At 38.8% G+C, this 24,214-nt stretch overlaps 1 protein-coding gene across 3 annotated transcripts in view; it reads left to right on the forward strand.

The window, feature by feature from the left end:
* The window catches only part of mtcl1.S (microtubule crosslinking factor 1 S homeolog), an 87,750-nt gene extending 64,836 nt beyond the window's left edge, over positions 1-22,914 (forward strand). For 2 of the 3 annotated variants that reach the window (XM_018223638.2, XM_041567805.1), the window contains 7 exons: positions 428-622; positions 2,769-2,936; positions 6,868-7,119; positions 8,337-8,633; positions 10,900-10,928; positions 11,316-12,804; positions 21,904-22,914. In XM_018223638.2, the coding sequence (XP_018079127.1) occupies positions 428-622; positions 2,769-2,936; positions 6,868-7,119; positions 8,337-8,633; positions 10,900-10,928; positions 11,316-12,804; positions 21,904-22,080 (2,607 nt within the window). In that variant the 3' untranslated portion in view covers positions 22,081-22,914. Of the gene's footprint in view, positions 1-427; positions 623-2,768; positions 2,937-6,867; positions 7,120-8,336; positions 8,634-10,899; positions 10,929-11,315; positions 12,805-15,870; positions 15,927-21,903 lie in introns of all 3 variants that reach the window. The other variant, XM_018223639.2, reaches the window with a different exon arrangement.
* The last annotated feature ends 1,300 nt before the right edge of the window (positions 22,915-24,214 follow it).

The following is a 24,214-nucleotide window of genomic DNA, read 5'->3' on the forward strand; positions in this document are numbered from 1 at the left end:
GAAAGCATAAAAACCAGGAGCAGCACTTTCCAAGAGCAGTTAGACTAACCGCAAATAAGTCCACTAGTTTGCAGAGGACCAACTGCAAATGGGTCCAGCAGATAGTATAGAGCCAACAGCAAATGAGTCCACCTTATCTCAGGAACTCATTAGTCTAACACTCATGCACTTAACTACATACATAGCAACTATGCATTGCACTGAACCCATTGTCCTCTATTATTATTACTGCACTCTGCAATTCTATATCATACTGTAAAAAAAAAAAATGTCTCGCTGCACAAGAAATTCCTATGTACAAATGGCAATAAACAACTACTTGACTGGACTTGATTTTGTATGATCTTTTGTACTACTTGACATGTTTTGATTATTGCTGAATAAATTAAGTTGTAAATATTTTACTATTCTATTTCCTATTCTTTAGCTTGATCAAGTAAATGCCCACCCAGAATTTTCCATCCATCCTGATTTCAGAGAAAGTGATCCTGATTTGGAAGAAGCAGACGAGGAAGATGACGCTGTCTTTGCCCTCACTGATTATTCGCAACATTCCATATTAGAAAGCCGAGATAGCAGCCCGCAGCTTCAAACAGCAGAGTTAATACAGCACCAGAAACAGGTGAGGAGCAAAGTGTTATGTGCTTGTAAAGGTGAACTTTTGTGCAATCCATTTACAGTACATCTTTATTCCCTATTTATTTATATTTGCTCTCCAGAGTATCCTGTAAAAAAATAATAAATGTGCCTTCAGTATCAAGCACTTATTAAAATGAAAGTACAAATGTACAGAATGATGACACCGATTTTAAATCCTACAGCAACTCTATAACAGGAAAGCAACAAAATCAATCTCTCAGGGAGCTCTGATTCTGAACATATTGATAATACAGTTAGTGATATTAAATATCATGGACCCTCTACTCCCTACCATATTGCAAGAGGGGTGGGTACACTATAAATATATGTCAGCAACCCTTACCCCACAAGGGATGTTTAGGTTTATCACACTGTCTTAACACTTGAGCGTAACTCTGTGTTGTCCCTAAATGCAACACAGGGCTCTTTAAATGTTTCAGGCACAGTTGTTGTTTCTCAAGTCACTTTAGGTATTACAGAGAAAATCATTGTGATAACTGTCCCTTTTTCATGGCGACCACTGTGCTTATCTATTAATGTAGGTTCTAATAGGCAATGTAGCACCTGATAGTCCCTTAGAAATAATCTTTTTGTATGCTGTATTACATTTTATTAAATACATTATACATCCTGGTCAAACAGCCTTAAGGGCAGAGACAGACGAGAAGATTCGGAAGGACGTCCTAAAGAGGAAACTTCGGGCCACTTCAGAAAACGAGGAGCCCCGATTGCTAGTGATGTGTGGGTCGAAAATTTCTCAACCTGCACCCGACCCTAACCCGCCCGCTCCCTACCCGCATCCGACCCGGGCCTGCTGCTCCCCTTTATTTATAGGCCCGCCCCGCAGTGACGTCACAAAAGGGGGCAGACGGAAGTCTATAAATTCCGGCGCTGGAAGCCGGCAGTACTAGGTCGCGGGTGGGGAGAGCAGGAGAAAAGCTCGACCCGCCCGCGACCCGTGCATTTCGTCCAGGGGTCGGCCCGCACATCACTACCGAGTGCGATTTCGATTCTAGCCGGCGGGAGGCAGTTCGGAGAGATTATTCGCCCAAAGAAGAAGCAATTTGTCGCTGGGCATCTAATCCCCCCCCGAATCTTCTCTTCTGTCTCTGCCCTAACTGATCATTAGGTAATACAATGATCTGTAGCTGGGTCCTATTTCTAGTCTTCATTCAATGACTAAAATCTGCTCAGTATAATCTGGTTGTTATTCCCTGCTGCTGCTGCTGCTGCTGTAATGTTGTCCCAGGAGATTACATAACTTTCTGTAGGATATATTTAGACAGATCAATTAAAAAACCGACAGATCAGATACACACATTTCACTGAATGGAGGTTATTGGAATGACAGTCAGTGTTCTTCCCCTGAGTTGATTCAGCAGATGCTAAGTGCTGATGTGTGCACTACTAGGTTTAAAAAGGCTTTACTCAATATTTTACACATCAGAAAAGATCATTGGGTCCTCAGTGATAAGGCTGTCATACAGACCATAGGCTCTTTTTCATGGTTTGCCTGAGTTCATATGTTGTACTTTGATCTGGATAAAAGCATAGTAAAGATGCCAACTAAGAAAAAGTGCAGGGCCTGTAACAAGCAGCACACACTAACATTGGAATCCACCTATTCATGGATTTGAGGGCTTAATGCCATGCATGTCTTGCCTACTTCTCTTGGCAACTTTGCACCATTCTAAACAAATGCCCAAATTAAATTATGGATCTTAAATTGACATTAAAGATAGGCCTGATGGGTTTGCTACTATAAGTACCCAATCAATATTCATTATTTTTGTGAATCTGCAATGCACAATTAAATATTTATTTTTTGTATGCATCCTGTATGTCTCCTGAAAGCTCCCAATTAGTAAAGTGATTTAACTTGGGCTTCCAAGTACAAAAGAAATATCTCCTATTTGTAAATTGTCTATAAAAGTGCTTTCATCTAGTTCTCAATGGCATATTTATAAAGCTACATAGTAGTATATACACATGAATCATTCTCATGAAAAGTGATTGTGGGAATAAGACATGACAAATCATCCTAATTATGAAAATGTATATTTTTTTTGCCAGACTAGAAAATAATGGCAATTCTTCCAGTTAAACATTTAACAATTATCATTCTTTAGGCAACAGAAAATCATAGATTCCTTGCTGCTTTTAAGGCCTTATTAGATGATTTTCTCTCAGAGCTGACGGAAGAGGTGAGAGAGAAGCATGAAATCCAAAAGCAATATACAACTGGCAAGGCTGCTTGGCAAGTGGAAGGGGCTGAGCTGAGATGTCTTCTACAGAAGGTACGTATCAGGCTGTGTTTGCTAATACTTAGGGGCAGGGGCGATCCTATCCAATTTGCATCCCTCGGCGGGCTTTGTTTTTGTCCCCCCCCCATCGGCCGGTCGGCGGGGGCTTCCACGTCGCTAGTGCAGAGAGCGCAATTGCCGAAGAGCCGAATTTCCTGGTTTAAAACCGGAAATTCGGCTCTTAGGTACCAGAAGCGGCTTTTTTGCAGCCCCTGGCAACCAGGGTTCAACTCGCCTCATTGGCGGAGCGCCCCTGCTTAGGGGGTTCGATTTTATCTCAACATTTTCTGCTCCAAACTCCGATCAAATTCACTCGGGTTTTTAACGCTTATTTATTATTACATTTTCCCAAAAATTTACTTTGTGGGAAAAAAAATCAGATTTTTTAACCCGAAAACTCAGATTTCTTATTCTTTTTGCCCAGAAAACTTCGGAGTATCGCACGAAAACCAGCACATATCAAAAAATCATTGGGACTTCTTCCATTGACTTATATGCAACCAAGTCTGAGATGTCAGATTTTATCATTCAGATTTTTCCATCCTCGGAGTTTAATAAATTCCGGAAAATTCGTAATTTTTTAAAAGTCCAATTTTTTTAAAACAAAATCACTAATTTTTCGGGATTTTTGCATTTGGGGTTTAGTAAATAATCCCCTTAATAATGATGCACCAAATCCAGAACTTGGTTGAAGATTTAAACACATCAAAACTGTTAGGATTCAACTGAAACTGAACCCTAAATCCAAAGAGTTCAGCCGAACCACCTTTAAACAACTAAATGTGTTCAATATGATAGTTTGTGTTTGTCAACAATCAATCAAATGTGAATATGGAAATTAGGGATTGGAATCGGTTTGAGATTTTGCCAATTCTGTTTACAGGATTTGACCAAATGCAAAGTACAAAAATGATGGATTCCATTTATACTTAATATTTAATTATACAAAACTGGTACATTCTTTATAAACACACTAAGGATATACTGAATCCACTATTTTGGAATTCAGGTGAATCCCAAACATTTCATGAAGGATTTGGTTGAATCCCAAACTGAAACAAAATCTGCATATGCAGCTTGCAGAAAAAAAACACAATTTCATTATTTGAGTGACAAAAAGTCATGTGGTTTTAAAGATTCAAATTCAGTTGGGCAGGCACTTGAATCTGGCCTAATTCAAATCCTGCTGAAAAAGGCATAACCCTGGTCGAATGCTGAACTTAGTTCTGGATCAGGTATATCCGTAAAATACACTTGCTGCAGATAAATGCATGAGGCCAAAGGTCAATTTGACTACTAATATCCTCATAATTTAAAACATGGGTACATTATTTATTATAATACACATGTTTCAGTGAGTCATGTGACAGAAATAAGAAAACATAAGGCAAATCAGTCATTATTTGGATAAAATGGAGTCTATGGGAGACTTTCCGTAATTTGCATGTTAATGTAAACTTAATATTATACTGTATGGCATTATTGCACTGCAGGGCTCAATGTTTATTAAGTAAAGACTGTTCTTTATAAAAAAAACAAAAAGAAAAAAAAACTTTATTCTCTCTACACTAAGATCTTTTAGCAGTTGCTACTGGGCTTATTAATTGTATCTGGAGCATAAATTAGCCTGATGACAGCAGTGTCTGGCACAGAACCAGTTTTCTGCAGACAGTATAAGCTGGGAGCTGATATTTAATCCTTGTTAAATATCTTTCATTCCTCCTAAAGACTTAGTGTAATTCTGTTTTTACTGTGATCTCGTGTTTCCTGTATTTCGCCCTTTACATATTTATATTCAATTAACTTCTTATTTTGAACTGAGAAGATTTGTTGTGCATATGATATTAGGGAAATGGCTTTAATCAGGTTGACCTGAAATGACTCACACACGTCCTCACAAATACAGGCACTAAAGGAACTTTGATGCTCTTTTCTTCTTTGTCATTTGCAGTTGTGCTGCAAGGGAAACTATATCCCTGAACATTGCAGGTTTCTATAAAATGTCACATAAAACAGCCTACATGTAAAACACCGCTCTGTATAGACCACATTTATATACATATATTTTCTAGTAGTTAATGCCACTGGATAATTCTAAATAAAATAACATTTTGAGTACTAAGGGCCACCTCCTGGCTCATACTATTAGTTGTGGGCACACACAGTGTTGGACTGGGGGGTCCGTGCAGGTCTGGATTTGTGGCGAGGCCACAAAGGCCCCGGCCTAGGGTGGCAAATTATTAGGGGTGGCATGCTGCCCAGCTGCTTTCTGTGCAGCACTGGGGACGTGCAGCTCCTCATTGCTCCGCTGCATGGGCGCGTGTGCTCGGGGGGGGAATACTGGAGGACAGGCGCTAGGATCCCGCTGATGGGCACTAGGACCGCACGGGCTATAGGCGCTCGCACAGGAAATACAGCCCTGGGTCCATGGCCCATAGAGGCTTCTGCTTCATAGGCTCGCACACCCCCATGACCCCCTTGTCCTGCCGCTACCCCTTCCACCCCCCACTGCAAATAACTTTTTATTTTTCCAACCATGATAGGAGGCAAGAGAAGAGCTTAAGGAGCAGTGTTGGTGAGGCCTACCCGCCGGCCCAGTCCAACCCTATGCACACATACATATTAGGTTACAATAGCTAATGAGTGGACAATGCTCTGTCTTTTTCTCCCATCATTCTTCCATTTAGAATTATGGGAGTAAATGTTAAAGTCACAGTTAGAGCTGTATTATTTCCTGTCAGGGGATCTCTGAGGGATCACACAGACCATTATCAAGGTATGAAAGGGCAATATTTCTGAAATATACTAAGGGGTAAATTTATCAAAGAGTGAAGTTCCGCCACTAGAGTGAAATTCCGCAGCTCTCCATTCATTTCTATGGGATTTTGAAAGGCGTGTTTATCAATGGGTGAAAGTGAAAGTTCACCCTTTGATGAATACGCCTTTAAAAACCCCATAGAAATGAATGGAGAGTGGTGGAATTTCACTCTAGTGGCGGAACTTCACTATTAACTTCACTCTTTGATAAATATACCCATAGATGTCATCTATTGTGATATAAATTATTTGTTAGTTAATTATTCATTGTGAAGGAACCATTTTCCTTCACAAGGTACTTGTCAGGTAGAAAATGAAAAAGGCTGACCCTAATGAACTGCTATTTGATATGAAAGTCATAGCAAAAATACCATTTGAATAAGCTTCTGTGTAACTATGGGGCAGCCATTGAAGCTGAACAGGACAAAAAGGCACATGATTACATAGCAGATAATAAATAAGCTGTGTGGAATACAATGGCTTTAGTTCTTACACAGGAAGATAAACATGGTCAAAAGCTAGCCATAGCTCTCTACAGGATTATCTAATATAAAATAGGACATTTTTTTATTATAAATTGTTAATTGTATTATATGTATGTTCTTGAATATCAACTGCAAACTGTATTTACTTGATACTTACTAAGTGCACTTATAGGCTACAATATTGTCTCTGGTTCTCTGTCTCTATTAGCACTTGGTTCAGAGCCATAAATCAAAAATTGCCACCAACCTAACCTGTTTCAATCTTTCTATGATGAGGTGGGCTAAAATTGGAAGGGCATTTTATCTCATTGTAGCCCTTCTCAACCTAACCTCTCTGGCTCCTCTTTCCCCTAAACGTGTTACAATAACATTAACTGATTAGATCCAACAACATCATAACGGGCTGTCAAAATGTTTGTACTGATGACTAAATATTTAAGCTAAAAAAAAGGTTCTGGATGCATTGTTGGTCACAGGGACAGGTAGGAGTAATTTGTGTGCCTCCTTCTGTGGTTCTGTGAATGAGCATTCTTCTGATTATTGAGCAGAACAAATCCATATATATTTGCTGGAATTTATTACTGTGCAATAAATATATCTCATTCAGCTTGTTTGTTATGCAGTATGATGACAAGAGACAGCGGATACCAGGAGAAACCTGTTCCATTGAACTGAAGTCGTCAGTTAAACTGGAGCGAGAGGAACACAGGAAACTGCTTGCTGAGAGTCACAGCATGACCATGGATCTGCACCGGCAGCTTAAGCAAAGTGAGAAGAAATGGGGTCGAGAAAAAGTGGAATTAATTGACCGGTTTGACAAGGACCGCAGGGATTGGGAGAGGCAAAGGAAGGAATTCCAGAGAAAGATAGAACAAGTAGGAGGAGTTCTTTTGACTGTAAATAAATGTTTGTTCTGCAATCTGGCTTGGCTTGTTGTTGTTCATACAGATACTTAAAGATACAAAAAGCTGTATAATTAAAGTCCTTTTCAAATTAAACATGAAATCCAATTTCTATTTTTTATTAAAGCATTCATAGCTGTTGTAAACTCATTTAAACATCTCAGCTGTCAATCAAATATTGTCTACCCCTCCTCTACGCCTTGGGCATAGACGCAGGGCAGACAATTACTTTCACTTTCCATTCAGCACTTTCTAGATGTCACTGCTCTCCCCACATTCCCCCATTCTCTTCACCATTTAATTGTGTAGCCAGGGCATGGGGATGGACATCAGGTCCCCCATTCTGGTGCATAAACAAGATTCTGAGATGATGCAAGCTTGCCTTAATAATAGTGTCCACAAAATGGTTCCTGCCTGCTTGCTATAATTATGAATTCCCAGACTGGAGGAAACAAGATTCAAATAATGTATATAGTGTAATTACAGTTCATTTTGCTTGACTAATGTGATAAAATAGGATTATGAATACTTTTTTTTGGGTGACGGGTCCCCTTTAATGGGGAAATTTGGCATACAGAGTGGGCACTCAGGGTATAGAGTAAAGGTGACCATAGATGCACCTATAATGTCGTTGAAACTAATTTTCGTACGATATTCGGTGAGTGTATGGTGGGAGACAAACTGACCGATATCGGCAGAAGTCAGTGTGTCGATTGGGCTGGCCAGAAAATTTTTATCAGGTGCCTTTGAAGGCACCGGAACATCGGCCATTGTTATTGCTGAATTGTCAGATACAGGTAGAATTCTATTGTTTCTACCTGTATAGCTCACGATTCAGCTCTACGTGTGTGTATTGAAACGAACGATCTTTCCTTGAATACATAAGGTATGAAGATCCAAATTATGGCAAGATCTGTTATCCGGAAAGCCCCAGGTCCCAAGCATTCTGGATAACAGGTTCCATACCTGTATTAGATTTCAAATCATTTATGGGAAATTAACCTAACCTCTTTATTAAGTAGACATAATGCCTAGACACTATTGTAAGAGTAGTTCTGTTTTGTAAGAAGATGACAATAAATTAGTTACTTAATTAAGCTCTTCTTAATTAATGTCATACAAACATAAGATCTATACCACTGAGTATCATTCTGCAAGCTATTTAAATATTTAATTTACTATGATTGCAGCTTCAAAAAGAAACGAGCCCTAGGAGGACCGAAAACTTTCTTAGTGACCAAAAAGATGGCAGTGCTGGTCAGTTTTCTCCCTCGGCAGCTTTGTGTGCGTCCCACCGACATGGGACAAGGTCCTTTTCCGATTCTGATGACATGCAACTTGAAGACCAGTTAGTTCCTAAACTGAAGGGAAGTGACCGTTGCTCTGGATCAGAAAATCTCTTTCTTGATGCCCTGTCCTTGGATTCTGCAGATGATGCTGATATACCTCAGCCCCACCAGCTGGAACGCGATAAATTTGCTGCGGAGGTAAATCACTCTTTGTTTGCAAAGCAGCAGGAGTTATAGTTTACATTGAACATCCAGAATCCAGAATGAGAAACTAGAAATTTTGAATCAAGATTCTGTTTTATTGACACTCCTGTCGAGTGTCAATAATGTTCATTGCAATGCTGCTTTATTAGCCTGAAAGAACTTCACTAAATATCCAATTCCCTGATAGTTTGAATGAATCTTTTAAACTGCTGTAGAAAAAAGCAGGAAAATCATTTGCAAGTGTGCAAAGTGCAGAAAAATGATCATTTTAATTTGACTTTGCAGAAGTGGATAAAAAAAATCCCACTTGTGGAAAAATATTTATTTTTGTCCTTTTCTGAAGGAAAGTGCTGAATTGCTAGGATAGTATAAATAAGAGCATTAAATAAAGCAATCACAACGCTGAGCTGGTGAAGACATAACAACCAATAAAAGTGAATACTTTGCTTCAGTTTAATGCCACAAAATGAAACTCCAGGTAGTGAGACTGCTGAAAGAGTGAGGGCACCAATTTCAATTGGTTAATATAAATCTTAGATCTTGTGGAAATGTCAACACTTTCCTTCATTCCTGACTGCACAAGAGAAAGGTGTCAGCTGTGTTGCTAATCTTGCTATGTTCTCTGTAGCAGGTGACAGAGACCGTCAGTGAGCTTGGGATAGAGTATTTAACTCTTTAGGTGACCTAGAACAATGCTGTGAAACTTCTGTGGTACAGAGGAACAGAATATTTCTGGCCTGCATGGTGGAGGGCTGATAATGGAAGCCAGTGTTGACCACGCCTCCTTTTAAACCACAACCATCTTATCTCAAGAACTTTTAAGACCATGTCCACATTAATGGTGGTAACACAAATGGTTGGTGCTCACTGCAGAGATATCTCATGTGTTAAAAATTTATGTCATACCCTTAAATATACCTTAAACATACCCTTAAATCCTTATGCCCCGTCTCCTGTGGATAACACTGCCACCCCAGCACATGATTAAACACCTTAGGGGCCCCTAACAACATTTTCCAAATGCTAACAAACCCTCAGAACAAACTTTACCAGGCTCACATCCCACTGAGTACAGAGTAGGGCAGGCAGAGCATGGAACACGCAAGGAGCATAGGGCAGGCAGAGTATGGCACAAAGGGAGCATAGAGCAGCCAGAGTATGACACACACAAGGAACACAGGGCAGGCGGAGTATGGCATACAGGGAGCATAGAGTGGCCAGAGTATGACACACAGGGAGCATAGGGAAGGCAGAGTGTGGCACACAAAGGGAGTATAGGGCAGCCAGAGTATGACACACACAGGGAGCACATGGCAGGCAGAGTATGGCACACAGTTAGCATAGGGCAGGCAGAATAGAGCAGGAGACAGACAAACCTATCAGGACTCTAAGATGAACAATTCATACTGTCTGTGTAACATACAGTGACACAGTGCTGGTGCCCCTCCAGCAGTTTGAGGTTTGAGTAGGTGAACAATGTGGACACTTTCAGTCTGAGTACAGGGCTTTAGGGGTGTGAACAATAGAAGTGTCACAGATGTGTACAATGCACGGGATTACATGTGTGAAAAATGCAGGACCTTAATGTCTGAATTTGAGGTGTAACAATGCAGGAGCCAGTTAACCTCTGTACTGATATCTTTTAAAGCTTACACAAGGTAAGCAGTCACAGCAGGTAGACTTTCATGTGGGGCCACACAAGGGGGGGGGTCATGGGCCACCAGTTGGACAGCCCTGACCTAGAATATAGAAGTACCAGCACCACAGATCAAAAGGGTTCTAATTTCCCCTAGGGAACAACCTGGTGCATAGCAATGAGTGATGCTGGTCAAAGCTGCCGTAACCAATGCTCACCAGTACCAGTACTCACAACGTGACAATGTAAGTCTCAGGCCCAGTTCTCTAGTTATTCATTCTGTGACCATAGTCACATCAATTTTTGTCTTAACTTTCAAACGATTATGAAAATGCTCTAATTAGACTAAGCACAAACAACCTGTATACCCTCAAACTATAAACCTCAGCATTCCATCCATGCTGAAGGCTGTTTAGAGCTGCTGGCCGTGTTTTTTTGAAGAATATATATTGAGAACCATCAATTGTTTATGCCTGATGTAATATATTTTCCAGTTAATTTGACTTGCAGTGTATGTAAACTATGTCCCCTTTTATTTTAGATTATTCCCAGTAATGGATTTTTCATAATTGTTATTTATCTTCTAAGGTCATTCTCCTATAATCATATAATTTGTTATTGCAGGAGGACTTGCAAAAGGGAAGTCTGCAGAGGTAAATTCATTTTACTGTATTGCATTATTTTTCCTTGTTTGGATGTTAAGTGATAGAGAAGGAATGAAATTCTCACATACATCATCGTTACATTGACCAGGTCAATGCTTTCCTGTCTCTTTATAGTTATATCTTGTACACCATTCTGTGTGCATATTCATGGTGAAAATATAGCACATCAAGGCTATGTGCTAAGGCTATATTGTGATCATGCTACAAATAAGATACTTATTATAATGTTATTAATTTAGTTGCATTTAAATGTAAAATCATTTTACTTTTAAGATGCTATATTTTGTTATCACAACAATGTCTGTTGGATACCACATTTTATTATGCCTGTGTTGCTTACATTTCAATCCCCAATAAAGATTCTTTGTTTTGTAGGGTAATGTCTGTTTCCTCCATGTCTGAATTTCACCAGTTGATGGAGCGTTCGCCATTTCTTCCTGATCAGAATTCAGATTTTGCTGGTGACAAGGATGAACTCACTCCTCCTTTGTCGCCCGATGATCTAAAGTATATTGAAGAATTTAACAAGAATTGGGATTACAGTAATGTGAACCCGAGCGATAAAGTGGGAATTTGCGTGGAAAATAAGGAAAATGGCAGAATTCAGAGAGATCCATCTTCGGAAACATTCCAGTCATCATCATGGTTCCGTACAAATAGTGTTACTATGACAACAAATACACTAACCAACTCCGAACACTGCCTGAAACAGCCACCTCGGAGCCACGCAGTAACAGATAAAACGGGAGTTCGAGTCTTTCAAAGCCCACCTGTGGTTCGTAGGTTTGATAAAGTTCCCATATGCAGTAACGAAGAGAAGACGCAGGTTGACCGAGATTTGATGTTTTCTGCGACCAAAGCTGAAGCAAAAAATGGGGCAACTGAGGTGTTTGGAAGGTGGCCTAGTGATCTAAACAAACATCACAGTGGTTTTCATCCCATAGAACGACCTGTTTGTACTACTGTGAGCTATGCTTCTTCTTTGCACAATATAGAGCTGTCAAGGAATATGAGTGATGACATGAAAGAAGTTGCCAATTCTGTTAGACATGCAATTCTAACCACCTCAGTTGAATCTCAATTCAGAGATATCGCCTGTCAAACCAATGGTTTAAAGAGTACTGGTACACAAACCACACAAACGATTAGTGTAGGCTTGCAGACTGAAACTTTGCGTAGCATCACCAGCAGTCCACACAAGTGTCTGACTCCAAAGGGAGGTTCTACCCCTGTGTCATCGCCTTCACGCAGTTTACGGAGCAGGCAAGTGGCTCCAGCAATTGAAAAGGTACAGGCAAAGTTTGAACGCTCATGTTGTTCACCCAAATATGGTTCTCCGAAACTGCAGAAGAAAATTCTTCCAAAGACAGATCAGCAAGTGAATCGTTCCACTGGGGTTAATCTTCAGAAAGGATTCAATGAATCAGCATGGGCCAGATCAACCACAACAAGGGAAAGTCCTGTTCACACTACAATTAATGATGGTCTTTCCAGCTTGTTCAATATCATTGACCATAGCCCTGTAAATTGTGACCATGAGCAGATATTGTCTAGGCCTAGTAGCAGATCTCGGTCAGCAGAACCCAGACCAGAATTTGGGACCACTTCAGAAGTGTATATGGATATAAGGGGCAGATCACCTAGCCCTGTACACATTGCCTGTGACTTTCAAAGGGAACAAAATGCTGATATCAACCCTGGTAGACAAGACCTATCTGCCCCTGCAGGTTACACACTGACAGAAAATGCTGCAAGAATATTAAACAAGAAAATGTTAGAAGATCAGAGCCCAAACAGTCCGTCTAGAAGTTTCAGAGACAATACAGCTGCAGAGATCCTAAAAGTCGATCAAAGTTCTATAGAGGTAAGTAGTTTATAGGGTGCACTTTACTTGAACTGAACAATGGCTCTGCTGCCATAAACTTCACATGTCTGGAACCCAGTTTCACATTCACCCAACCTCTTATTATCAGCCATTCTGTGATCTAGCCAGGTAACATTTTGCTCCTGCTAGCATCTATTAAACAATATGGGAAAGAGCATTTATAATATGATGATCTTCTTTAGTGAATGTTGGCATTCAAACGAATTCCTTGTCTAGCAAGAAGACAATACATGTAACAGAGCAAACCATTTGTGCGTTTTGTAACTCGCCCATGTTTTTGCTTCTGATTGAAAACAGATTATAAATCTATTACAATAAATGCTGATCATGGCAGAACTGAACAAAACTGCCGCGCATAGACGTAAGCCTGTGGGAAATTGCAAAATGTAACATTCACAGGTCAAAGATTTTTGCAACAAATTGTTATGTACATTGTTATGCTGAAAATAATAAAGCAATATGAAAACGTATATTAAAGCACCTTAATGGCATTGTTAAAGGCATGTTGTTTGTTTGCATATCCACTTAACAATGCCATGGAATTTAAATTTATACATAGTAACTGGGCAACAAAGGCTTTTTAAGGCTAAGTCTCTGTCCTTTCTTTCTAAGGGAAAATTACCTCCAGGGTGGAGTATCTGCCTTCTTTGCTCTCATAGCTTCCAGTTGTTTCATTAATAATAAAGCCCAAATATCTTATTCATATCCTTATCACTGGTACCATCACTGGGTGGGTTCAGCCAATGTGCAGGAATATATTGTTTTGTCAAATATTGTTTGTCACTGCAGCCAGCATTTTAATTAACTAAAGCAAGCAACCTTTTGCAAACAGAAGGTACTGTTCCTTTAAAGCAGTGGTCCCCAACCTGTGGCTCCTGAGCAACATGTTACTCTCCAACCCCCTGATTGTTGCTCTCAGTAGCCTCAAAGCAGGTTCTTATTTTTGAATTACTGGGTTGGAGGCAAGTTTTAGTTGCATAAAAACCAGCTATACTGACAAACAGAGCTTGCTGTAGGCTGCCAGTCCACATAGGGGCTACTAAATTGTAATAAAATCACAATGATTTAGCTTAATCTTCTGTTTTCCATGAGAGTTTGCACAAAATCAGCTCAATATACGGTTTGAACAAACTCAAACTGAGATTGCATATGTGATCTACTACTCACAGTGCAGCCATATCTCCCAAACTAAGGCAAGATCAGTCAATTTCTTCCAATTTAGGGTCATGTGGGGTTTGTCAGTTATAAAACTAAAGTGCTTTCTGCATGCAGTTTGAGCTTGTTCAGCCTGAAATACTACTAAATTACTACTCACAGAATATTGTGCAGTTCACAACAGATAGAGAGCCATAAGACTGATAACTGGGTTTTTTTTTGGTTCTTTTATGGCTTCCATTTGTATTCTTTAAAATAGGGATTTTTGACGCTGGAAACCACTTTCTCCATCTCCTGGGTACATTTTCCCTTTTTTATTGTGTATATCATTGATTTTCATAATATTCTTGTGAATAATGTCTGTTATTTTACTAACAAACTTATAGTGTGCACAAGCATCTTAAATTGTTTTATAATCTTATTTATTATGTATCTTGTGTCTGCCTAAAAGGTTATTAACATTGTTCTCTGGGCCACCCACTCACAGACGTGGTAACGCACAATACATAACATATACAATATATTCAGCTAGACTACTTATCCATCCTATATTGTAATCAGGGAAGAAACCAAGCACCCACAACATGGCAGCACATTTACCAACACTCCAACGTCTGTCAGCCTGAAGTCAGTGATGAATGTGTGGTGAGGATCAGTCTGCTGCCCCCTACTCAGCAGCCCCTCACAACTCCCTGCACATGCAGCAGGTGTGATGAAAAGGGCGGTTAAAAGCAATGTCTGACATCAGTCTGTGTGGGGCAGTTATGGGAAAAATAAAGGAGGAATGATGTTGGTAATGGAGAGATGGTTTCAGAAATACTACACAAAAGCTGGACATGTGTAAAGGGCAAATAAATGAAAAGAGAAGGTGAGAAAATTAGTAAGGGAGGAAAGCGGAGAAGAAAACGGTATAAGGAATAGAGGAGCAGAAAAAGATAGAAAGGTTTACCTAATATTCTACAAAAACATAAGGGTAGAAATAATGATTTTATAGAGAAAGGACAATACAAACAAGTTACAATTCAAAATTTTCTTTGTTTTTTTACCCCTTAAACAGACAGTAAAAGGAATGATAAAATAATGTACTCTTGCCCTGCACTGGTAAGACTGGCATGTTTGCTTCTGAAACTATAGTTTATATATATATATATATATATATATATATATATATAAACAAGCTGCTGTGTAGCCATGGGGGCAGCCATTCAAGCACAGGATACACAGTAGATAACAGATAAGTTAGGAAGAATCCCATTGTATAGTACAAAGCTTATCTGTTATCTGCTGGGTATCCTGTGCCTTTTCTCCTTTTTTCAGCTTTGAATGTCTGCCTCCATGGTAACACAGTAGCTCGTTTTTATAAACTATAGTAGTGTTTCTGAAGCAAATACAACAGTTGTACCAGTGCAGCACAACAATACATAATAATTCCATTACTTTAAAACACTTTTATTTTCTGGTGTTACTGTTCCTTTAAACAGAAAGTATAAAATTGAGGGCAAAGCCAATTCTCTGCAGGGAACTGGTGTTACTTTCACTACATTGCTTCTGGTTTTTAGCCCTCCTTGAATTGCATTTTATTTACTTGCTTGAAATGTGTTGCCTATGAACATTGATCAAAGAAATTACTGTTTATATTAAGTGGTTTTATAACTGGTCAGACCATTTTGTAGGTATTTTCAGTTAACAGTATGTGTGTAGATATTGGTTACTATTTTGCAGTGATATACGTGATATATTTACATTGCTGTTTTGCTCACTGTTTCTTTGCTGACAGCCATTCTGGTAGCGTCAGGAAACGAGCAGCCCTGAAAATCCTCTAATAGTTAATTATTTGTACTTTTCTTTCCTTTCCAATCTATTTGCTTTCTTTCTGTCTATCCTGACTAGAACCAAACTGTCTTACTAACTGCTCCCTGGGGAGTCTAACTGCCTGCTTCACTGCTGTAAGTCTTCTCTACGTTGTTTCTATTTATTATATTTTGCTGGATTGTTCTGAAACAGAGCCAAAAACTCTGACATGTGGACATAAACTCATAAAATCTCCCCCTCCAAGTCATCGACAGTCTCACAGCATTTGCTTCAGCTATTCCTTTATAAGTCACTACTTTAAATATAGGCACAGACGATCCACAGACTAAACATAGGCACAGCTAAGACTTGCAAATGTGACCAAGAAGCTAATCTGGACTGGAACATGGCAATCAGGTTATGGAACCTGGCAACCAAGATTTAAAGGGGACCTGTCACCCTAAGAAATAATTTCAAATTATTCTTAAATTGAGCAAAATAAAACGAACCTACACTACATTTATTATTTAAATTGTCTTTCCTTCAGTCTTGGAATTACACAATCACAGGCACGCACCATTTTGCAGACAAGTTGTGTATCACCACAAAATCTTGTGTATGTGCCCGAATGGGGGAACCAATGCCCAATCACATTGCCCTACACAATTATAGAGTGTGAGGAGGGAAGGGGGAATGTGAGGAGAGCAGTGACATGTAGGAAGTGCTGAATGGAAAGTAAAAGTAATTGACTGCCCCACCTCTATGTCATTGAGGCGGGGCAGGTAATATTTGATTGTTAGCTCAGATATTTAAACTCCTTTATGACAGGTATGGATGCTTTACAATTTGGGTTCCATGTTTAATTTGCAAATGACTTGTTATACAGTTTTTTATGTGTAGGTGACAGGTCTACTTTAAAACAAAACACTTTTAACAGATAAACCAGCCATTGGATATCCAGCATCCTCAGCCTCTTGGTGCTTGTTGGGAGTCTGCTGTTTAATAGCATCTGGGTAGTGACAATGTAAATCCCCAGTTTGAAGCTCTATGTCTTTTACTGCCTTTTGGGCATTCATTTTGCTTTAAGCCTTGGGTTCTCAAAATAGGTTTCTGAGGTCTCTGCACCTTTTATCTCCGCCATATCTTTTTGTATCGTGGTTGCTTCCCAGGCATTATATTCCTTCTTTTCTTTCCTCTTTGTTCTCTTTTATCATTTCATGTGTAACTTGTACTCAGTAGCCATTAGCCCTATTCATCTGCATCCACAGATTATCCCCAATGCTGATCTATCACAGTACTGATCATTGACACTATGTTGTCTATGTAGCTGCAAACATCCCAAAATTAAAGGGGTTGTTCACCTTTATATTAACCTTTAGTATGATGTAGAGAGTGATATTCTGAGACAATTTGTAATTGATTTTCGTTTTTTATTATTTGCCATTTTTGAGTAATTTTATATTCAGCTGCTCTCCAGTTTGCAATTTCAGCAATGTGGTTGCTATGGTGCAAATTAACCTAGCAACCATGCATTGATTTGAATAAGAGACTCGAATATGAATAGGGGAGGCCTGAATAGAAAGATGAGTAATAAAAAGTAACAATAGATGCTATTAGCCTTATAGAGCATTTTGTTTTTAGATGGGGGTCAGTGACCGCTATTTGAAGCTGGGAAGAGCCAGAAGAAGACAGCAAATAATTCAAAAACTGTAAAAAAAAAAAAAATTAAAATACTAAGGCCAAGTGAAAAGTTGCTTAGAACTAGCCATTCTATAACATACTAAAACTTATCTTAAAGGTGAACCACCCATTTCATCCTGCAAGGGAGCCCTGCCTTCCTATAACCTTTTAGTAGTTTTCCTACTATAGACAGGATGTAAAGATAGTGCCATTGTAATATACATATTGTTTGTAATTAAACAGATTTTATTTTCTGTGTCACTTTTCTCTCACTAACCCCTACTAAGGCTCAACACATTTGATCTGTTCATAGTCATAATTCACAAAGTAAATTTTCCACTGCTTTCAGAAACCTTCTAAAATCACTGCGACATTCTGTACCGTTTATGCTTCATTCAGACATTCAGGAAATTATTCAAAGTGACTTTCCAATACACACATGCTGGACATTTGGCCTTAAAGTTGTTTGTAAATGTAATTGCTATTGAAAATGGTATTTGACGGCTATATATATTCTCTGCACATCTTGTTCTGACTTTTGAAATAATGTAGCAGAAGCAAGCAGATTATTAGGCCTGGAGGAGAACTGACTACCGTGATACGGTCTCAGGAGTAAGTGCAGAGAATAGAAAAGGATGTTTATTGCAACAAGTGGGTTAACACCATTGCCTTACCCGTTTTGTGAAAGACTCCCTTAATCATAGGCATACAGAAACATATTTAACCTGACAGTGACCTCTACTGGGCACTACATAATTCAACAGCCCATAGTGCTACAGTTGTAAGTTACATTGATATTATGTATCCCAAACTTAAAAACACCTTTTATTAAGCATGTTAAAAGAAACAAAGAAGCAAAGAAGCAAAACCACCCATAAAAGAGGAAAAGACTCATGTTTAAAGGTTCCCCTCCTATATTTTAAAAGTTACTCCAATTGGAAAATTTATGAGAATTGCAAAGAATACTATAAGCAGGAAATATATAACAGGAATATATTGGCCCGTGTAGTAATGTATAGGAGATTGTATTTTATCAGGGATGTGTTTTGTGTTGTCCTTGTGTTTGTACTTTACATATTGCCTCTATTATGCCTTTTGCCTATAAGCCTTGAATCAGCTGCTGGAATCTCTTCCAAAGTATAAAAAGGCTTTCAAAGTATAAAAGGCATGGCCCACATTCATAACACCATTCTCTCTGCATACCAGTTCGTTATTTTTTACTTTAACGGTATTGCTATTTACATTTTACAATTTCATTTCCCCTATGACAAATGTTTAGTTTGACCAAAATTCAAGGAGAAGGAAAGGTCTTTTAACTTGGGGGTGCCAAAAGTTAGGCACCCCCAAGTGATCTCATGTACTTACCCGAAACCCCGGGCTGGTGCTCCTATTAGGAGAAAACTGCACCAGCCTAGGATTCTTCCAGTGAGCTCCACGGAACGATCGGCTTCCTTCTTCTTCTTTCTTAAAATTTATTGGGACTTTTTCGTTGGAGTTCAGCTTTTCGCACTACTGTGCATACACAGCTTTGAGAAAAAAGAAGAAACCAGAAGACACTGTAAGAATCCCAGGCCGGTGCAGTTTTCTCCTGCTAGGAGCTACGGCCCAGGGTTTCACATAAGTATATGCGATCACTTGGGGGTGCCTAACTTTTGGCAACCCCAAGTTAGAAGACCTTTTCTTCTCCTTTCAATGTCCAAGTATTAGTGTGTTTTTGTGTGAGTCAAACTTGGAGCGCCCAAAGTAGAGGGAACAACAGGCAGACTCCATGTAGTTGCGTCAGGATTAAACTCAGTATCCACAAGTACTAACCCTGAGCATGTATCAACCAAACTCATTACATTATTGTCTTATTCTGCCATAATAGAATGTTCAGGGTTAGTAGGGGTGTGAGTGCATTTCAATATCAACCAGCAGCTCTGCTTCAATGTGTCACTTGTCCATTTGAATGCAAAACACACCTGAATGTGAGCAGCTTTCCATTTAACCTTTGTCTTTTATTGTATTTTCATTCTTCCATCTCTATCTTTACATCGTGGGGACATATTACAGCATTTGAAAATCAATGAAAGGGGTTCTCCACCCAAAATAGTAAACGTAATACTAAGCAACTCTCTAATACACATGCGTTACACATTGTCAGTTTTAATGTTAAAGGAAAACTATACCCCCCAAACAATGTAGGTCTCTATAAAAAGATATCGCATAAAACAGCTCATATGTAAAATGTAAATAAACCATTTTCGTTATAATATACTTTTCTAGTAGTATGTGCCATTGGGTAATCATAAATAGAAAATTGCCATTTTAAAAAATAAGGGCTGCCCCCTGGGATCGTACGATTCACTGTACTCACAAACATACCAACAAACCATACATGTTAGGTCACATGAGCCAATTAACAGACAGAGTTCTGTCTTTTGCTTCTACACTTCTTCCTGTTACAGTTAGAGTTGTAGTATTTCTGGTCAGGTGATCTCTGAGACAGCACACAGACCATCATGAAATTGTGTCTCAAGGCAAGAGATGTAAAAGGGCAATATTTACTTAAATATATATTCCAGTTTGGTGAGATTCTTTAATATGGCACTTAATATGATATGAACTATCTGTTGCTTAAGTGTTCATTTTGGGGGTATAGTTTTCCTTTAACGTAATTGCTGTTGAAAGCAGCAGCTGCTTGATGTTTTACTCTGCACTGCTGACTGACTCCCAGAACAATGTTGCAAGCGGAGACCTGGAGGACACCTGACTTCTGTTACAGCTCCAGAGAACAGAAAGGAAGAAGCAAAATCGTGTTCTCTACTTTGATTACCTTTACATTGAAAATGTGTCATGAATGTCTATTGGAAAGTCGCTTAGAATGACATTCTCTAATATTGTACAAAAGTGAATTTTGGATTTTAGAGTACAGCTATAAAATAACAACTCTTCTTTCTCCCCATGTATATGAGAGGTAGAAAGCTTTCAGTACTCCCAACTGTGGCCAATGGCTGTGATCTGTACCAAATTTATTGAAATCATTTTTCAAAGCGTCTCTCTGTTGCCCTCTTGTGGTGACATAAGCAGTAAGCGCCCACATATACAGGAACCACCAAGGGGTGACTGATGTCAGAAACATTTACAAAGGGTTATCTCCAGAGAAAAGCAATATAAAATAGCTGAGGCTATGGAAGACCGATTCTGCTGCATACACTTGACTTGACTTAAGGCTTTTAACACACTTAGTTAATATGCTGTCATTTAGTTTTTCCTGGGAACAAGAAAAGTTTAAAAATAGACTCATTTAAAGGGTGTTGTTTGCATTTAAATGAACTTTTAACATGATGTTGTATAGAGTGCTATAATGAGACAATTGTGTGTTTATTTTTTAGTTATTTAGCTTTTTATTCAGCATCTCTTCAGTTTGCAATTTCAGCAATTTGGTTGCTAGGATCCAAATTACCCTAGCAACCATGCATTGATTTGAAAAAGAGACTGGAATATGAATTGGAGAGGCCTGAATAGAAAGACGATTAATACAAAGTAGCATAAAAATAAATGTGTAGCCTTACAGAGCATGGGGTCAGTGACCCCCCCCCTTCATTCGAATCAGTCAGGCAATTAATTTAAAATCTATAAAAAATAAAGAAAATCAATTGAAAAGTTAACTTAAAAGTGAACCACCCATGTAAGAGCCACAGCCAATCCAAAATCAGCTCTGGTTGACAGCAGGGTAGGCTGTTTGTATTCTAACAATGATCAGCTCAAACATGTCACTGTCTGTGTTGTATTTCTGTTCAGTATTAACTATAGGTTTCACTCATCTTGTGTTCCCTTAAACTGAGTCAGACCCCAGTGGATATGTGCATGATTACTGACTTTCTCAGCTTTTCCTCTTCTGCCTTTTCACTTCATTGTTTAACTACTGGGCATATTAACCTAATGCTAAACCAAAATCCTGTACTTTCAGTATCAGTGCATCGTTCTATGTGACTTGTGCTTCACATTCCAAACCATGACATGATGACCGGATGCCTGACATGATCAATTTACTTTCAGTGTCTCCCATTAAGTTTGCAGCTTGTTCTTTTCTCACTGAATTCTCAGAGAGAGAGAGAGAGAGCTGCCAAACCCTCCATAAAAACATCATCTTCTTTATCTATAGGCCACTGTCTAGTCTGTTGTTTTTATTCATAGTGTGCTCAGAAATATTCTTACTATTCCTCATCATCCCGTCGCATGCTATCAGCTACTATGATGGGGCGTATGTTACATAGTAACGCATTAGGAATGTGGGTTATGAGCTTAGTATTGTTGTTGATGTGTATACATTATTTAGCATTTCATTGGCAGCCGAATGTTTCATTATATCATATACACTCATTGAGCTGCCATGCGAGGAAACAAATTTCAGGATTCTATTACAAATATAACTGTAAGTTCTTTTTTTTTTCTCTTCTACAATGAAAGGAGCTGCCAAGTTCTGCGTTAGCTCCAACGTTGGAATCCAGTTTCTCCAGACCAGAGAGACCAGCGAATCGACGCCTGCCTTCCCGATGGGCTTCATATTCTCCATCTGCCTCCAGAGCTCCCTCCAGAGCTGATCTGACTTCATGCGATGAACAGGGAATTGAAACACGAGGATGATGAGAAGCAGACAAATGACACCAATTGGCATGTAAAATCAACAATGTAACCCAGTGTGCTTCATACCACACTCCTAGTGCTCAGTCGCTGCCAACAGAGACACGTTGTGTTTTTATAACAAGAGGAAACGCAATCACTGAATGTCCAAGCCGTGGTCATAAATCGGGACATCTATTGTGCCTGTATGAAACATCTGTGTTTATGTCCCATCGCCGCTTATTTCAGAAAATGTACAGTGAATTTGACCCTTAACACCTATGAAATGAATGCTCTCTTAACTCTCAGTGCTGGCTGCCTTTTTATTATTTTTGCACTCTTTTCTTGTGTTTGTCCTTTTTTTTATCACTTTTATCTGTGTTTATGTCTCTTGCCCATTTTTTTTTACTTTCGGTGTCAGAAAATACAGAGACGTTATTTTTTAGGTCTGACGTTTGTTATATGAGAAACCATCCCGCCAGCTGGATAGAATTGTAAGAAAAACAAAGACTGGCAAAAAAAAAATATCTTATCAAGTTGGCTGTATGCAAAAAAAAAATAGAAAAATGTCACTTGATAGCCGATCCCAGCACTTTAGTGCATGTACACCATGATAGTTCATCAGAATGAAGCCGAGTTTTGCTGTAATATTGTTGTGTTTTTATGTACTGTAATTTTATTGTTCGGTTTCTTGCACTGACTACACGGGAAATGACTTTTAACTTAATCTCCACCAGCTATGTATGTACATCTCTCTGTGAAGTTTCATGGACATGCCGAGGCATAATGAAATGTAAAGGATACCGTCTGATACCGTATGTACCAGGCTTGGAATGAAAATAAAATACTTAGCATTTACTTTTTGTTTGCGGTTATTCTAATTGTCATCAACTCGGTTGGGAAGGTCTAATGCCAAAGACAAGAGGAAAAGGATTACAAAGGCAATAGTCCTAAAGTGAAGAATCTGCTAAATCCACCGGGTTTTGGAGCTTTCAAACAATAGTCCTGTATAGTGAAGCTATCTCGGTTCTGAGAATCAGGTTTTGTAGAAATGAAGGTTCTAAACAATATTTATAATAAACCCCTTTGTAATGTTACTACACAGCAGTGGTCCCCAACCAGTAGCTTGTGAGCAACATGTTGCTCTCCAACCCCTTGGATGTTGCTCCCATTGGCCTCAAAGCAGGAGCTTATTTTTGTATTCTGGGCTTGGAGGCAAGTTTTAGTTGTATAAAAACCAGGTGCACTGCCAAAGACCAACAAGAAATACAGATAGAAGATGATCGAAAAGAACAAGAAAAACAAGAGGACTTGGTAATTAATCTATCTGACTATGAACTGTCTAATGATGAAAGGACTGTGCTGAATAAGGGTTTGACTTTTTGCCCATCTAACCATTTCTCTTTAACGGAATCTATTATGGATGTAAATATGCTAGTTAGATGTTTAGCGTTAAAAAGATTTTTTCATATACGTAGTAAGGATAAAGAATTACAACCTGTGGGTCCAGATAGTAATTTCTTAACTCAGGATGTGTTAGAAGCTATTGACCAATTAGATCTATCAAACAGTGTTGAGAATACATATATACCTGTTGAGACAGGGGTTGTAGAAAATATTAAAATAATACATACAGATTTAAAGGTAAGATCTCACTTCAATCCCACAACACAACAGGGACCGTTTGTGGAGAGATTTTATGACTTGGTGACCTCGGATTTGAAAAAATTATCTGAGAAACGTGTGACTATAAATAAGAATAATTTAAAAAACGAGAATACCAAGCAATAAATTCCCTCAAAACGAATAACAATATAGTTATAAGGAATTCGGACAAAGGGGGCTCCATAGTTGTTTTGAATCGTGAATATTATGAAACAGACATCAAGGAACAACTTAGTGATACTAATAACTATGTCAAATTAGAAGGAGACCCCACGTCAATATTTCAAAAAAAATTAAATGATTTCTTACACTATGGTAGAACTGAATGTATATTAAATGATAACGAATTTCAATACTTACAAGTGGAATATCCTAAAATTCCTATTTTTCATACCTTTCCTAAGGTACATAAAGATCAATATAGACCTAAAGGACGTCCCATAATTGCAGGGATTGGATCCCTAAATGAAAAATTAAGTGAATACGTTGATAA

The sequence above is a fragment of the Xenopus laevis genome, chromosome 6S (genome assembly GCF_017654675.1).
Source record: "Xenopus laevis strain J_2021 chromosome 6S, Xenopus_laevis_v10.1, whole genome shotgun sequence".
In the NCBI taxonomy this organism is placed as follows: domain Eukaryota; kingdom Metazoa; phylum Chordata; class Amphibia; order Anura; family Pipidae; genus Xenopus; species Xenopus laevis.